At 36.0% G+C, this 17,797-nt stretch overlaps 2 protein-coding genes across 2 annotated transcripts; both read right to left on the bottom strand.

The window, feature by feature from the left end:
- Nucleotides 1-9,066: 9,066 nt before the first annotated feature.
- LOC124196759 lies at nt 9,067-10,822 on the bottom strand. The gene is made up of 6 exons (XM_046591969.1): nt 10,771-10,822; nt 10,429-10,678; nt 10,292-10,363; nt 9,979-10,221; nt 9,750-9,899; nt 9,067-9,690 (listed from the first exon to the last, which is right to left on the bottom strand). The coding sequence occupies exons 1-6, from the start codon at nt 10,780-10,782 to the stop codon at nt 9,251-9,253; spliced, it is 1,167 nt and encodes a 388-aa protein (XP_046447925.1). The 5' UTR covers nt 10,783-10,822; the 3' UTR covers nt 9,067-9,250.
- A 1,715-nt stretch (nt 10,823-12,537) lies between these two features.
- Nucleotides 12,538-14,219, bottom strand: LOC124197582. Its single transcript, XM_046593097.1, has 7 exons — nt 14,163-14,219; nt 13,811-14,060; nt 13,688-13,749; nt 13,530-13,601; nt 13,361-13,465; nt 13,139-13,288; nt 12,538-13,077 (listed from the first exon to the last, which is right to left on the bottom strand). The coding sequence occupies exons 2-7, from the start codon at nt 13,828-13,830 to the stop codon at nt 12,638-12,640; spliced, it is 849 nt and encodes a 282-aa protein (XP_046449053.1). The 5' UTR covers nt 13,831-14,060; nt 14,163-14,219; the 3' UTR covers nt 12,538-12,637.
- Between the last annotated feature and the right edge of the window lie 3,578 nt (nt 14,220-17,797).

The raw sequence follows: 17,797 nt of genomic DNA, 5'->3' as shown, positions 1-17,797 counted from the left end.
TAGCCTTTCATATCTCTTTTAACACTTAAAATTACGAAAAAATTGCGAAATTCGTTATTGGGATGATATTTATAGTTCGCAATATTCGGAAAATTCTTTAGTTTTTCTTTGTTTATTAAAATATTTTTACTGAAAAATGACTTAGAGAATAATAGTTCTAAATCAACTCATTGTCGACGATTTTCGCCCAGTAACATGAGTAATTCTGTACCCCGCGCCGCGTCGCGCACCCTCCAACTCCACGCGCACGTTGAAAAAAAAAACGCAAAAAAATCCGTTTTTTTAAATTTGTAACTCTTAAATTAATTGCGGGTAAAGCCTAATTCTTTATTTGCTTATTCATTACAATTATTTGCCGTAAAAAATGAGGGCCGTCCGAGCTGCCAGATTTTTTGAAAATGCATATGCAACCAACCAAAATTTTAATCTTATAATCAATTTTTCTGATGGACGGGATTATTATTTTTTTATCGGACAGAAAAGTTAAGAAGGAGAAAGAGAAAATTTTTCTCTTTCTTTTCGTTATTTATGTATTTTTTTAATAAAAAAAAAGAATGGGTGAAATATGAAATAAAATTGCAAAAACGCGCATCAGAAAATAAAAAATGGAAAATTTTGGGGATTTATTACTCAACTCAACTTCTGCTGAGCGGAAAATTATTTCCTTTGGCAAAAGTAATTCCAATAACAGGAAGAAACCACAGTAAAAAAACGGTTGAAATTTTTTTTTGTAACGAAAAAATTCAACTTAAAAAAATCCCAAAATTTCTTTCTTCCCTTGGACGGAAGAGGGAGAAAGAGAAAGGGTAAATATTTTGGGATATGGCAACACTGGTGATGGGGAATCGAGGGGAAGAAAACGGAAAACTAATAATTCGTGTTTTCATTTTCGATTTGATTATAATAAATGAAACTTAAAAAATGTAATCTTATGACCACACATAGAGCTAATGCAGCTCTTTTTTTGAAAAATTTTCCCACCCTATAATATTACGTACTTACCGAATTATAGGCCTCCAAAGTAAGCCCATTCCCTACTAGGCCTCTCGGCCGTACGGATACTTACACAACGCGATAAAAACCACATATCGCGTTGTTGAAAAATTCCCCCAAAAAATCACATGATACCTTACCCTTATATTAACCTTTGAAAAAATGTTTATCGAATTCCACCGAGAATTCAATTAGCGCTCCCACCCGAATTGCCTTTGATTCGAATCGATTCGAATTGATTCGAATCGATTCAACTTGAATTGCGTTTTTTGAGATTTTTCGAATATTCAGTTCAACTCGAATTGGAAAAATCAAAATTCATATTCATTTGAATTGTAATATTTTTGGGTAAATATTCATGGAAATTTACCTGAATATTCATTTCCAGATTCATGAATATTCATTGTGAATATTCACGAATATTTGGGTGAATTCGTGTCAAATTTGACAAAATTTTTGCAAAGTTTGGATATTTTTAGTTTCAATTTCGACCGCTAGATGTGCCACCTCTTCGTTTCGATAAACGAAGGGGATGGGTATTGTTTGGGTTCTTTTAAACGAACAAATATTCTATTATAATAATTGAATGATCACTAAATCCAGTCGATTTAAGTGATATTCTACTGCAATTAATTAAACAGTTAAAATTATGGATGTTTTTGTGTAATATTTCTTGCCTAATTTAAAAAAAGAATTTTTAGATTTTTTCGTGATTTCATTCGAATCGATTCGAATTCCATTCGAATGGATTCGAATTGAGTTTCTGGCAATTTGAATCAATTCATATTCAACTCGAATTGCGTTTTCAAAAAAGCAATTCAGTTCGAATTGTGATTTTGGACGCGAATTGATTCGAGTGGGAGCGCTAAATTCAATTAATGGGAGCGTTTTGAAAAACGCGTTTTCCCTACTGATCCTCTCAGCCGTACGGATACTTTCGGTACCCACTGTATAACTCTATTTCTCATCAGTAGATGGCGTGGAACGGAATATTTTGAGTGCAGAATTGAGTTTGAGTTCGATCAACGTTTTTAAGTTTGATCGCACTCAAATAACTCATCTCAAAAAGATTTTATCAATCGATAATTTTTTTAGTTTGAGTTTCGATCAAAAATTGAGTTCAATCACGGGAACGGAAAAAAATTATTACCAAATACTACTTTAAGAAAATACTAGGTAAATTTGTCGCCAAAAACTATAGGTAGGGGAGACCGGGGTTATTTGGGACTAGGGGCTTTAATGTACAAGGCAAGGCAGTGGCCTAGAGTCGCACGGAATCTCCAATCGGACAAAATTTTTTAGCAAAATAGGGTCTCAGGTACCGCGAAAAAAGGGAGTGATCCGTCAAGGGACGAGGAGTGGGCTCAGGGGTGAGCTAAGGGGCGGCCAAGGACGCTACAGAAGCCCGGTAAACCAAAAACTTTTAAAGTCGATTTACTCAAGGATGCGTTCATTTGCACAAACTTTCCCGTATACCATTCGAATCGGCCTAACGAGCTCTATCGAATGCCGTTAAATTCTTTCTTTTCTGGCATTGCATAGTTTATTTCACACTTGTCGTTACTGCCATCTACATTTTGATAATTTAGCTTACTTTATCGTCGCTCCACCCTTTATTGTCTTCTCCTAATGAGAGAAAAAACCCGTTCACTTTCAAACATATAATCTCGATCAATTTGATGGCATACTCACATTGACTTGTCTTTTCTGTGCTGATAGTTTCCTTGGCTATTCGCTCAACACTTGTTTAGAGCTATAGACTCTGACTTGTTTTATACCTTGACAAAAATGTGGTAGGATGTTCCCGCTCACTCAGTTTGACAGAAATTTAGATGTGGAGCTTTGATCCCCCTTTCATAGGTGTCGTATTGATAAGAGTAACTTTTCCTTACCCACCCTCCCTCTCGCTACGACAAGTAGCTTTAGGCCTAATAATGGCGCCTTCGAGGGTGTGTGTGAGCTGCTTCGGCAGACAGCTTAGGACTCCCGTTAGTGGACGACGATTTGAGCTAATCCCTGATTTCCTCTCGTGTTTAAGTGTTTATTGTCCCTAAACTTGCGTGTCAATCAAATTGCTTTGAGTGAAATAAAATTGTTGAACCTGAAAGAAAGTGATGTCATATTCATCCTCTCGGGAGAATGAACATAGGAGGTGGAAGCCACTAAAAAGACGATCGGCTTGTTTCTCGGTTTGATATGAATTCCAAATCTTAGATAGTCTCGACGATTATTTTTACATGCATGCGAGAAAACATTGAGCTAATCCATTTATTGTCATCCAATTATTGTCCAGTTGTGATTCACAACTGGACAATTAATTGAGTCTTTTTGTTGACATTATTTTGACATCCGTGCAAAAGTGCTCGAAGGACCACCTCAGTTTTTTTTAATAGTTATCAAATATTGGTTTGTGTTCACTGCTACAATTTTCTTGATAAAACGTAACTAAAATGGTTTTCCTTTTTATTATTTATCGCAGGATATCACTGGCTCACCTCACATAACCTTCCAGTCATCAAGCACACAACTTGTCCCAGATCATCCCAAAGTGAGTCTTACACCTCTTTTTTTATTTACTAACACGGGATGGGTTAAGCATAGGTCTTGCTCTTTTTTATTGGTTTAAGATCGTTTGGGATTGTGTCGTGACTCTTGAAAAATACAACTTTGATTTTCCTTTGGAAGACGAATAAGCTACAGCACGAGGTTTGTCGGGTAATTGAAATTTCTGACTGGCACTTTTTGAATCAAACTCTTTGTTGGTGAATTGCTTCTGACGCTTGAAAATGATATCTGGCTTTCTATTTCTGCTATCAATAAGTAACAATAGTGACATCTTTTTGAATTTTTTAAATTCCGAATCCAAGAACCTTCATTCAACGTGTGTATAGTAGCAATCGAAGATGTAGTCGTCTTATATATAGTGTAGATCTTGCTTCGTTGTACGATTGCGCACAGCCACACAGTTAATTTGGCTATTGAAGGGGAAAATCAAAAATTCAAATTTACTGAAGGTTGCCTATATTATTTAATGGGTGACAGTGAAGGTGCGTGTTTAAGTTGGCTCCTATTCTTATTTTTTTAAATGCAAAATTGACATGGAAACATTTCATTTGATTTAACTGATGGCCTTATGCTCAAGAAAACTCGTGAACTGATCCACATCCAATTTGCAAAATACGACAGGAAATTCTTGCTGTTGAACTTACAGACTTTACTTTTGAGGGACTGAACTTGAGCACAACTTTGCCCAAGTTGTGCTTCAAAACATCTTTAGTAGTTGAATAAGCATCAAATTTGGCTGTTTCTATTGGTCGAAACAGGTTCTCTAAATCTGATGTTCGTATTTTCTGTTCCAACGTAGCGGCAAATTTATTTTATTATTTGTCATCGTTCTTGATCAAAAACCTCATTCCCGGTTGGAGGGAAGCAAGAAACAATTGAACACAGTTGACCGAAATCAATAAAATTAAAAATTGCTAGTTGTCAAATAAATTGTAGTGAAACCTATCTGTTTAAAGGGAACATAAATTACTGAAGGTGGAGTCCAAAGTGGACTGAAGACGATATTCTTGTTTTTCAATAATCAGGAATTCAGCTATTTTGATTGAGTGTTCGTTTCCATTGATGGAAGTTATTGTGCGTGCCGTTGTTGTTGTTGTTGAACCGTTTTGGGTTATCTGACATAAAACTAGTCAATCTGGATAAACAAAAGTCACTGCTGGAAATCTTGATATTGCATCATCTAGTCTATTCTTCACATGATTGAGTATTTCCAGTTCACATTTGTCGTACAGATTCTTGCTGAATCAAAATTAAAAATTAAAAAAAAATGTACAGGGTCGACGAGTTCGTTTCCCAAAACTTGTTTTTTTAAAGATAAGTTACTCGTTCATTTTTTTTTTAATTATTAACATAAGAAAATTCTCGTTCTGGTAGTTTTCCGACCTCCTTATTCAGCGTGCTACTTCGTGCTAGATTTTATTTATATGATGTAGAATTAAATGAAAAAAATGCGGTTTTCAGAACCAAACTTCGCATATTGTTTGAATTTATTTATTCATTATTATTTTTTTCTTCATTTCAGACGCGTAGGACGGATTGGCACCACCTAGCTCCTTGACTTCGGATGAAATACTGTTCAAACTCTGGGCACTGACAGAGAATTGACAAACCTCGACGAAAGTGCATACCAATTGCTAATACCGCCATTATTAGAATCAAGGTTAGTGCGCAAATCACACCTTGACCACGACTTCAATTGGATGATTTTTTTCAATTTTCAGTTATTAGTAAACAAACCTCACTCTTTTTTATATTTGAATGTAAGCGACGATGGAGAGCATTGAAGATAAGGGGATTGTGTTCAAAAGGTGATGTATTAACGTAGTAGCATGTCTTTAATTTTCGTATTATGGAAGGCAGGTGAACAAGCGGTATTATTTACAAAGCCATTAACAATGCCTCATTTTCAAAATGATTTTAGTAGTAGAGTAGGATCAGTAAGTCACAAGGAAACCGGAATTAGCTTTTAATTAAATTTTTAATGGTGTCGGTGAAAGGAAGCATACATTTCCCCATTAGAATGCCAACGAAATTGGTATACAATCGAAGTTAAATGAATAACCCTGATGAGTTGATCCTTTGATCAGCGCGGAATTAATTTCGTTGACTCTAAAAATTCTGCAGAACCCATGCCATCAGTGGTCAACATCTGTATATCACAGATGCGAGTAGTTTTCACCTTGAAAAACAAACGTACATTTTTTGTTTCAGTGGTCTCCTCCCCTTTTCCTTAGTCCTTGTGTACATTCATGTGAAGGTGAATGTCGTGAATGTATTCACGAGGACACTTAGTCTTTCTCCTCCCACCTGATATCACATCTTCAACCAATGGAATCGTTCGTCCAGTTATCTTTTTCTTGACGTCTATGCGAAGGTATTCAAACGTCCACTTTTGATTTTCCTGTGATTTATCAAGTTGATTGTCACACTTGTTCGTGAAGAAATTGACATAGCTGAATTTATTTGATGCGCTTCTTTTATGCTCCTGAATTTCAACAAACAAAGGCAGCAACCAATCAAACTAGTTAGCTTTCCTTATTATGGTGATATTCTTGAGACACTGTATTTGGACTTTTTAAAAATGAAATCAGCTACATTTTGCTCTTTTTTTCTCTTAATTCTGTGCTTAGAATTATAGTGGGTCTAAATATTTGACTTCAAATATTCTACCTTAAAAAATTGAGTCTAGTCCTGATAAATACGTATCCCTGATTGTCATTAGATTAGCTAATGTACAAAATGAATCTCTTGGATTTACAATTTTTAACCACTTCTGTTGTTGCGTCGTGAGCGTCAACAAAGATTGTATACATTTTTAAACATAAAATTTTAAGCGGAAATTAAAATGTTTTAAGAAACTGTCAATTAATTTTTTTTCAATAATTTGCCGTAGGATTTCACTGGCCCACCACTCATCACAATTCGAGTCATCACAGATCAAGCCACAAGTAAGTGTATCAACCTTTTTTTTACGATTGTCGAGCCTAAGTTGGTTTAGCTTAAGCTTTTGCCCCATTTCAATGATCGACTAAACTCGACACTCAATCCAACTATTTAAGTGTGTGTATTCGATTCGATTGTGTTTCGATCTTTCAGCAAGGGAATAGGGTGTTGAGCAATATTCGAAGAAAGAAAGAAAAACTTCGCGAACTAAAAGGGGAATGTGCTGTTCAACTAACAGTATTATTATTTTCATGACTAATAATTAACTTGTCATAATTTAAAATAACAATGACACCTTTGCTTATCCCGTTTTTATTTCCAATCCAGTCTAACACAACATTCACCATATGCATAATGTACTGAAACTGATTTTCCTTTCAGAATTAAGTGTTTCTTGCTTTGATTCTATTACCTTAATGAAGGATGTCTTCCTCGAGTAGCTGACCAACGAAACTGGTATAGTGAATCGTGGTATCATGAATTGCTCCGTCTGCTTGCAGTAATCTAATTTGATCGCCTTTAGCGAGATCTAACGTGGCTTGCATTAAATATGTTTGATATCCGGGCGTACCATACGCCTGTCCCAATCCGCTGTTGCAGTTTTCACTTGCATCTCCACGTTTGCACTTTTATGTTCTTCAGTTAGACCCGAAAGAGCGAAAAGATATTTTCCGGTTTTGGGAGTGACGAATATTCCGTTAGTGCTCATCGCATTCCCCACGTTCAATCTCAGCAAATCGAATGGAACCATGGTATGAACGAGACCAACAGATATCGGTTGAGATTATGATCCTTGTTTTTGTTGAAAACGTAGCTCTTCACAATTCTGGCGCATATTTGAAGTCAGTTAGACGGCTAAATATGATAAGGGTGGAACCACCAGTTGTTGCCGTATATCAGTTCGTTCTATCAGACTTGGAAATTAGCATAGTTTGTTTGTTTGTTTTTGTTGCATGGTCCGTTGGGTCGTTTGGTACGTGTGGATCAAATAAGGTATCGTTCTTTCTTTGTCAGGAATACAACAAGTTGGTGGAACGTGCAGTTCTGCAGGGAGAACTTTCATTTCCATAAAAGCTTAAGCTTACTCGTAACACCTTTTGATTTGATATATTTTCAGCTCTATCGTATATCTATTAGCATTATTCCAAAATTGAAATTCTGAAGAATTTTCCGACTTCCTTTTTTAGTTGACTGCGGTTGACTACTTTGTTGCGATTTTTATATGGCACACGCGATGTTGCAGAAGCGCAAGAATTCGTAATCGGTCGTAATTATTTATTCAAAATAATGTTTTGGGATGTCCTTTCCTCGGACTTATATGGAACACAGTTATATACGGGAATCACATCAGAAGAAAATAAAACCATCGCACATGTAGTGTGAAAATCTAAAAGTCCTCGCCCTACAACCATTTCGGTTCATCTGAAGAGGAACTAGTCTCTCTGAATAGACAGGACGCAGAATATGTAATCACGAAATATGTGATCATTTATTTCGTGTTCGTGTTCATCGACAGCTACTGATTGCTTATTTAAGTTAGCCAAAAGATGTCAACGGTCATCAAGTACTATTCCCAAAACTGGCTGATTCTCGTAATTCTCTGACAAGTTTTTTTTACAATACGGAAATACGGAAATCTCACTCTTAATCTTTTTATCTTCCGGGCTCTTCTGGGTTCTTCTGGCCAGATGGCTAACTAAAAGAGACCAACCAGATATTGAGTTGAATTTGTTATCCTTGTTTTTTGTTAAAAGCAGAGCTTTCCACAATTGTGACACGCGTTGATTGTTCTTGTATTCTTTTTCAGATGCAAAGGAGCAGTAACAGCAATCCACCTACCTCCTTGACTTCGCACAAACGGAGGACGGGCAATGGCAGGAACATGTATGAGAAGTCGAGATGATATCAGAAGTAAGTTTTATTTGCATTTGTGTTGGTTACGTAAAATTGTAACGAGTTTAAAGGAACTCGTTGACAACGCCTCAGACTCCAAGTGGCCTTGACAATCCTCGGCAAGCCATAATCAAGCAATGAAGCATCTTCATCAAAGCATTGATTGAATGAAACAAAAAATTTTGATTTACACAGACCGTAAAGCTATTTTCTTTTTATTATTTTTGAATTTTTCAAATTGCCGCTCAAAGAAAAAAACAAACAAAACAAACTCGACATCTATCGATGGGGATTTAAAACGTTAGAGATTGTCTTGTAGAAAGGGAAAGTAACAGAAAAACGGGAGTCGGCCGAGCGTTCTGTTACAAAAATATTCTTTCGACTTTCTTATTTCTTAATTATTTAAATTGGCTTGCTTATATTACCATGATGCTTGCTTATATCACCCTGAGCAATACGCAGAAAGTGCCATGTGATTTTGAATTGAAGTCGATTGATTCATGGTTGAATTGCACATTTTAGATTGAATATTTTAGATGATTCGTTTTGACTAACGAACAATTACATCCAAAAGAATGTTTTACGATTCAATTGGCAATACTGATACTTTGAAAATTTCAACATTTCAGTTGTGTTTGTGTAATCAATAAGTGAAACAAAGATGACAACCTTACTTAATTTCTTTTTTATTCCCAATCTTTTAAAACACAACCTTCACAATGTGTATCATTTATGATTCCAAGAATAGGTAGGCTTAATAGCTAGTCTGTAAAATAAATCTATAACTTTGTTTAACAATTTAGTCTGTAATTGTTCTTTTAAATGGAATTCGGAGCTTGCTTAGAATGCTCGAAATTTATGAAAGAATATCCTCCTCGAGTAGCTGGCCAACATAATTAGTATAGTTCGTTTCATTGTCATGAAGTGATCCTTCTACTAACAGAAGTCTAACTTGGTTGCCTTTGACAAGTTCCACAGTGGCATGCATCGAAAATGTATGATTAATCACATGTCCGTATGCCGTTCCCACCTTTAACCAGTCCGAGGTTTCAGTCTTTACTTGCAACTCTATTCTTACATTTGTATTGTGCTCGCTAAGACCCGAAAAAGTGAAAAAGTATCTGCCGGGTTTAGGGGCCACAAATATTCCGGAGGTGCTCATGGCATTTCCCACGTTCAATTTTAGCAACTCAAATGAAATAACGGTGTTAAGGCCATAGTGGGATGTGCGTCTTTGAGCGTGAAAATGAATGGGCGACGTTTTAACGTCGACGTAGCCGATCACTTTTTGAAAACCTAACAACAAAAATGTAAAATTATTTTTTGTGAATGGAAATGAACTTTTTAATTCATGCCTGCATCGTTGATTGATTTCGTAAAGTCGCAGTACACGTTGTCGACTGTTTTGTTGCCTATAACTGAAAACAATCCACTTTTTCGGTGTCCAATTTTCTGGAGATCGTCACAAGATTTGGGCATTCGACCGATGCTAGCAGCAGCACTTGCTGGAAAAGCAAAAATAAAAATAAAAATTCAACCTCTTTTTCGAATCTTAAGAAAACTTAAAATGTAGATTGGACTTGCCATTATTTGTATCTTTTTTCATAGATTCAACTGTAGTCATTACATTGGCCAATTCTTTCTTTACACTCTCGACGCGAGATGTATGCGTTTCGTCCAAACGCTGCGTTATCTGTACTAAATCCGCTTTGGTGATTAAGCCGGTCATCTCTTTTTTAATGTTATCAACCGTGGTCTTCATATTTTCAAACGTGGCCATAACATTTGCCAAAAGGTTAGCTGATGTTGAGTTCAATTGGGAATTCTCTGAGACATTGGTGGAATTATTTCAAGTCAGTTATTCTTTGATCCATAAAAATTAGTAAGAACAATTTACCTTTCAACTGATGCAACTCTTTCTTAACGTTTTCGACCTCGGTATGCGTGTGCACCAAATCGGCTTTCGTGGCTGAAAATATTTTATAAAATAATTTATCCGAATTACCATTACAAACAAATTTTTTTTTTACTTACTTTTCAAATCTCTTAGACATGTTGTTAACAGTACGACATGAGATCCTAGCGTGTTTTGCATACTGTGATCGTTGTAATTAGTGAATAGCTGCTGCTGATTTCCAGCTTTTTCATCAGCCGAGACCTTCTGGGTAGGCAGGTCCAGGGGAGTGTTGTAATGGTAGTAGAAGTAAGGGTTGGTCCAGGTGGTTGGTTGCTGGTCAGAGGCAGACAAACGGTAGGCCATCAAGGAGACAAAGATCAAAATAATCTAAAAGGTGAATTGAGTGATCAATTTAAACAATGGCATGTACGAATAGAATTAGGATAGCATAACAAATCGATGATTAATTTTTTAATTACAGTTTGCTTCATCGCTGCGATGTTTGTAGTCGATCGTAGTTTTTTGGCGACGAATGATGGAAAACTGAGTAAACGGTCGTCCTTTAAATAGTGCAGATTTTGCATTGCCTTGTGGTTGCCTCCGGGTAATTTTCTATTTAATCGGGAAATCAGATCAACTGAAGGTGAAAAAGTTTGCGTTTTTGCTCGTACTCATTCAACTCATTTGCAAAATAAAATGGAAAAATTTATTGATTTACTGATGCCCTTGTGCATTCAATAACTCTTGAATTTGTCCACACCCAATTTATTTTATATGGAACGAAAGTTATTCAAATTTAACTGAATCGGTCCTTTTAAGGGACGCATGAAGTTGTGTACTGGTCGATACATCTTCTAGTGTCATCTGCAGTCTTCGTGACCTGTCTGATCTTCGTGTTTTTGTTCAGTATATTGTCACTATCACTTGTTGATTGCCTTGACGAATAAACTTGTTTTTTCCCTTTTCGGATAACCTGCTGAATGTCATGAAATTTATTTGCTTCTATATAGTAGCAGGTGAGCGCCCATTTAGATGAGGATTACTTTCTTTGAATTCGTATCATGATCATAGATTCTCATTGATGGAAAATATTGTGTGCCCTGTACGAATAGTTTCAATAACGATGGATAAAGAAGAAGAAGGCCAGGGAAATTGGGAGGGGGAGAGTTTTCGTTTTTGTTAATCTATTAACAGTGGGAGTTTGTCGTTTTGTTGAGTTTTGCCTATTTAGAAGATACGGAGTTGTATCAGTAGAATCAATAAGTGTTAAAGAAACAAGAAATACCTTTTTCCTAATTTTTAATGACGTCGGTAAATGAACTATAATGATATCTTTCTCGATAAGAGATATCAACGACATTGGTGTACACTTCCATATTGAGAACTAGTGATCACGTGTGGAGTTGATGGAGACGAATAAATGTTGAAACATTTCCAACCTTTTTGGGTTATCTCTACCGGGAACTCATTCCCCGTGTGAGCAGGAGCTGATGCTTGTTGAGTGAAGGTGGTTGAGTTTGTAGATTTCAGGTTCTTTCCGAATTAATTAAAACCAAAAAAAGATGTTTTTAGAGTCAAAGAATTCAATATCGCGCTGATTAACCCAATGTCATTCACGTACAACTTTTCCTTTTCGTTCTCCTTTTACGGTATAGTTATTCCATCTTCCTTCACTCTACTAGCTCATTTCCATCTTGTGCTTTTTTCAAACTCCTTATTTGAACTTGATGTCTAATGTTTTTCACAAAGCCAAGGTGGCGTCTAAATCCACTTTCTGCATTATCTGTATGACAATAAGTTATTTATAATGAAGTCATTTACCGTTAAATTATTTCGTTTCTGGCATTGTAGAGTCTTTCACAGTGTCCGTTATTGCCGCATCTACATTGTGATAATTTACCCTATTTTCTCGTCGCTCCGTTCTATTGTCTTCTCCAAATATGAGAAAGAACCGGTTCACGTTTAAACATAATCTCGGATCAATTTGACTGAATATTCATTGGGGCTTTTTTAATCTTTCATTTCCGTGACTCTGTGAGCCTATTGTTTCCTACGCTTTTCCTTTAACATTACGTTGCAAAATTGTTCGAAGAAAGCAATGTTCAAAAAGAGAAAGAAAAACGTAGTGAACAAAGAGAGGAATGTTCTGTTCAACTTGTTTTTGAACTTAATAGTACTACTTCTTTTCATGATTATCATTAATTTGTCATAATTAATAACAATGACACCTTTGCTTATCCCGTTTTTATTTCCAATCCAGTCTAACACAACATTCACCATATGCATAATGCACTGAAACTGATTTGCCTTTCAGAATTAAGTGTTTCTGGCTTTGGTTGTTTAAACTTAATGAAGGATGTCTTCCTCGAGTAGCTGACCAACGAAACTGGTATAGTGAATGGTGGTATCATGAATTGCTCCGGCTGCTAGCAGTAATCTCATTTGATCGCCTTTAGCAAGATCTAACGTGGCTTGCAGTGAATATGTTTGATATCCGGGCGTACCATACGCCTGTCCCACTCTTGACCAATCCGCTGTTGCAGTTTTCACTTGCATTTCGACGTTTGCAGCTTTATGTTCTTCAGTTAGACCCGAAAGAGCGAAAAAGTATTTTCCGGTTTTGGGAGCGACAAATATTTCGGTAGTGCTCATCGCATTCCCCACGTTCAATCTCAGCAAATCAAATGGAACCATGGTATGAATGCTGACGTGGGAAGAGGATTTCTGGGCGTGAAAATAAACAGGTGTTGTTTTAATGTCAAAGTGGCCGATCACTTTTTGAAAACCTAACAACAGAAATTGCAAGTTATATTAGTCGTGAATGGCAAAAAACAAACTGGACCATACCTGTGTCATTGGTTGGTTTCGTGAAATCGCAGTAGACGTTGTCAACTGTTTTGTTGCCCATAACTGAAAACAATCCGCTTTTCCTGTGTCCAATTTTCTGGAGATCATCACAAGATTTGGGCATTCGACCGATACTGGAAGCAGCATCCACTTGTAATACAAATTTAAAATGTCTTTCAATTTTTTCAGTTACATAGGGAAATTTTAGATTTGAGTTTTTACCACTAGTGTCCTTTTTCATATTTTCGACTGTAGTTATTACATTGGCCAACTCCTTCTTTAGGCTTTCGAAAGTAGCGTGTGTTTGAGCCAGTTCGTCTTTTGCACCTAAGCTCAATTTGTAAAGAATTTTGTTCATCAACTTTGACTGTTTTCAAACTTTAAGCATTACCTTTCAACGCATTCAACTCCTTCTTGACGCTTTCGACCTCGGCGTGTGTTTTAGCCAAATCATCTTTCGTATCTGTAAATCGTTTCATAACGCATTCGAAAATTGATGGATTTAGTCAAACTTTCTATGATTTTTTCTTTGCAAAAGTTAAGCATTACCTTTCAGCTCATTCTTTACGTATCGACGGTAGTATGCGTTACGGCCAAATCGGCTTTTGTAGCTGAAAATTTATACTGAAGTTATTTGATTCCTTTTCAATACTTTTAAAAAGTACAACTTACTTTTCAGATCTCTCAGGCATGTTGTTAGGAGTACGACATGAGAGCTTAATGTGTTTTGGATACTGTGATCATCGTAATTAGTGAATGTCTTCGAATTGATTTCCGTCTCGTCGGCCGAAATCTTTTGGGGAGCTACGATTGGTGGAGTGTTGATGTTGGAGTAGAAATAGTAAGGGTTGGTCCAGGTAGGGGGTAGCTGAGCAGAGGCCATCAAAACGTAGGCCGTCAAGGAGACAAAGATCATAGCAATCTACACATACGATTCAGTTAGTAACACGAATAACACATTTCAAGGATATTACGAATTCATTTGGGTTATTAGTATGTAAGAAAGCGACGAATTTTGACTTACTGAGTGCTTCATGGTGATTGACGATGCTTGTGTCGGGATTGAAGAATAAGCGACGAATGCTTGATAATCGAAAAAGATGGGTCGTCCTTTATATAGTGTGGATTTTGCTTCGTTGACCGAACAAGTAATTTTTCTTTTGCTATAGAAAATGAAAATCAGCTGAAAGTCGTCCACCCAACATGGATGAAGGATTCATTTATTATTTTATGGGTGACCGTGAAGATACGTGTCTTAGATGACTATTTATTTATTTATTTTTTCAAATATTGACTTGTGGAAACGTTTGGTTTACCGGTTAAAAACTCGTGGCCTTGTGCTCATGAACTGACAGTCCACACCCAATGTGCAAAATATGGTAGGAAACTGCTGTTCTCGAACTTGCAGGATTTTTCAAGGGACTGACTAAGTTGTGCTTTAAAATATCTTCAGTAGTTGAATAAACAAATTTGGCTGTTTTTTTTTCATTGATCGGATCTGGTTCTTATAATCTGATAATATGTTCAAACGTGTCGCCAACCTTATTATGTTATTCGTCGTCGGTCTTGACAAAACACCTCTTTCCCGTTTTGGATATTTTTTTTTAAATTCACGAAATCTTATCAAGCTCTGAATCAGCAACGCTAATGCAGAAGCGATTTATAATAAATTTTAAGGCTTCTGTTATAAGTTTATTTGTTTTTCAAACTTAATTATTATAATGTAGATGTTTACAAAATTTATTTCGTTTTATTAATAGAAAATTTACGGATTATGGTTACTAATGTGTAAGTTAAAAAATCGTGCTGATTGGTTTGATGGTTTTTTATGACGAAACATTGAAACTTTGGTCGGAGGGAAGCGGGAAGTAATTAAGAGGATCGTGAGATTTGTTATGGTGGATTATTCCATCTAACCGGAGTTTGCTTTAGAATAAATGTTACCTAGTATAATGTTAGTTTGTCCTTATTGTAAAATGTGCCAGGTTTGTGACCAGTCTGTGTAAAGGGCATATTAACCGCTTTAAAATTTAATTTGCACGGGCATGTAAAAAAGAAAAAGTAATGGTGCGGGCTTCAAAATTATATTTTTCTCGATTAGGAAGAGGAATTTATTCAAATGTGCACTTCTATAGTTAATTTGCATTGTATTTTTTTTTAAATAAAGGTGTATATTCGCCGAAGGCGAATGTTACCAAACGTAATGTATTCGCTTGCAATTTTTGGTTATCTGGCATAAAACTTGTCGCAATGTCGCTGTGGATAAACAAAAGCTGACGATTGAGTATTTCAGTCATTTAAAAAAAAAAGCAAAGCTACTCGTTAAATTTTTGTTTCTTTATTTTTAAAATTTAATAATCAACCACCATCCATTAGATTATGTATTCAAGATAATTCCCGTTCTGGTAGTATTCTTACCTCCTTATTGAGTGTGTTACTTCGTGCTAAATTTGTTGTATGGTAAACAATCAAAAGAGAAGAGATGAGGGTTTGTATGGCACGAAGCACGGTGCTGTGATTAATAAAATATCGTGTCATTTTGGCGATAGCTTCTCTGTTGAGGTGGATGTGATACTTTATTTGGATATGGAATATCACTTCGTTTTTGTTTGTTTGAGTCTTTTCGTTTGTCATTAATTTTTATTTATTTTTGTGCTGATACTCATACTAGTCATGCAAATCGATTTTGGGGGCAATAAGGAAAGTCTATTAACTCGTATCGGCGATGACACCCCCCTCTAATTCTTAAATTGACTTCTCCCTCTGTCTTCTTCCTACCGTATTCTTCTGGCTGGATCGCTTTAATAACGAGACCAACAGATATCAGTTGAGATAATGGTCCTTGTTTTAGTTGAAAACGTAGCTCTTCACAATTCTGACGCATATTTGAAGAGTTAGATGGCTAAATATGGGATATAATAAGGGTGGAACCACCATTTGTTGCCGGATATCAGTTTGTTGTATCAGACTTGGAAATTAGCATGGTTTGTTTATTTCTGTTGCATGGTCCATTGGGTCGTTTGGTACGTGTGGATTACTTAAGGTATCCTCCCTTTCTTGGTCAGGAATACAACAAGTCGGTGGAACGTGCAGTTCTGTAGGGCGGACTTTCATTTCCAAAAAAGCTTAAATTTTCTCTTAACACCTTTTGATTTGATATATTTTCAGCCCTATCGTATATCTATTGGCATTATTCCAAAATCGAAATTCTGGGGAATTTTCCGATCTCCTTTTTAGTTGACTACGGTTGACTAGTTTTTTGCGAATTTTTATATGACACATACCCTGTTGCAGTAAGGTAAGGTAATGAATAATCGAGAAAGTGTGAAACACAATATAATGAAGGAAGTGTCTCTTTTGTTCAATATCGAGGTATTTTCTTAAACAATGAGTTAAACTTTTTTAGCTTCTTCTCCACAATTTATGTTTTTTAAAAAATAAAACGAACTGTTACACTGTTACTTAGGCTGTGTGCGTGACGTGCCATATGTACTTATAAAAGTCGTAATCGGTTTTCATAGCGGTTGACAATAAAATATTACATCAAACAGGAGTGGGTAAAATAGGCCTACGCACCATTCTTTTCACAACACTTTTTCCATTCGCTAACTTCATTGCACAGGTGTCCCTTAAGTATCCATCGATATATTTTGTGTAGGATTCCAAGTTTTGAAACTTTCTATTGGTTTTTCTGTTGCACTTGGACTCTTTGCACTATTTGGTTTGTATATGAGAAAGAAAATGAGATCATTTCTATCTGTCTGTTTCACAAGACTCTTGAAGTCTTCCTTCTTTTTAGTTTAAAATTGCGGCTGGGTTTTGAAAGGGCACTGTATCAGACCAACACTTCGCAACTTTTAAATAAGATAACTTCTCTTTCAGGGGTAATCCCAACGCATATGCAGACAAATCTATTTCTTGCATATCGGGACTGTGACAATAAAAACACTTTGAAAACGTAAACAACACATTTCATAAATTTATTTTAAAAAAAATGTGGATTCAAAAAAAAATAAAAATACATGAAAATATTCCCTTTTCATTTACCAGTTTCATCACTGGTATATTTGCGTAACCACTTTGTGGTTTGTGGCCTAACCCTGGCCTAACATAACAAACATCTTTTGAAAAGTAGATTTATGCCATTGAACTTCAATATGGTGGTTGGTGTTACATGTTTTCCTTGACATCTCACCTATAAGAGCCATGTTTGGAGCATCAGAATTACCATTATGCAGTCTTGATAGCTGTAAACAGGTAGTCCGTTAATTGACATTCCTTTTTCTCATTTGTTATCTTTCGTTTCCTGGCTTATTTTAGAACTTTGTTCTGACACGAATGATTTTAACCTTGTATTCACAGTAAGAGAAACAAATTTCTAAACATTTTCAAAAGTCAGGTATATGGAAACTGTTCCCAATGAAGGTAGAGTGTCAGCTTCTAGTTAGGTTGACAACTTTTGCTGTTCTTGTTAATATCCTGGCATTAAAATAATTACATCACATGTGGTTTTTCTCACAGTGCAGTGAAGAAGGATGTTAGTTGTTGTTTGGACTTTGACTGCTGATAGCTCATTCTCAGAACTGGGTTATTCCTGGGTTCTGCAGTAGCTCCATAGTTCTCTCATATGGGAAGTCGAATTGTTTGTATTCCTTTCAA

The sequence above is a fragment of the Daphnia pulex genome, chromosome 7 (assembly GCF_021134715.1).
Source record: "Daphnia pulex isolate KAP4 chromosome 7, ASM2113471v1".
NCBI classification, from domain to species: Eukaryota; Metazoa; Arthropoda; class Branchiopoda; order Diplostraca; family Daphniidae; genus Daphnia; species Daphnia pulex.
This window is presented reverse-complemented; position numbering and strand designations above follow the sequence as displayed.

Coding starts and splice junctions, on each gene's coding strand:
- LOC124196759 (XM_046591969.1), bottom strand. Junction 10,364..10,428: donor ATGTCTAAGAGATTTGAAAA/GTAAGTAAAAAA, acceptor AAATATTTTCAG/CCACGAAAGCCGATTTGGTG. Junction 9,691..9,749: donor GAAATCAATCAACGATGCAG/GCATGAATTAAA, acceptor TTTTGTTGTTAG/GTTTTCAAAAAGTGATCGGC.
- LOC124197582 (XM_046593097.1), bottom strand. CDS start 13,830: ATGCCTGAGAGATCTGAAAA. Junction 13,466..13,529: donor GGAGTTGAATGCGTTGAAAG/GTAATGCTTAAA, acceptor AATTGAGCTTAG/GTGCAAAAGACGAACTGGCT. Junction 13,078..13,138: donor GAAACCAACCAATGACACAG/GTATGGTCCAGT, acceptor TTCTGTTGTTAG/GTTTTCAAAAAGTGATCGGC.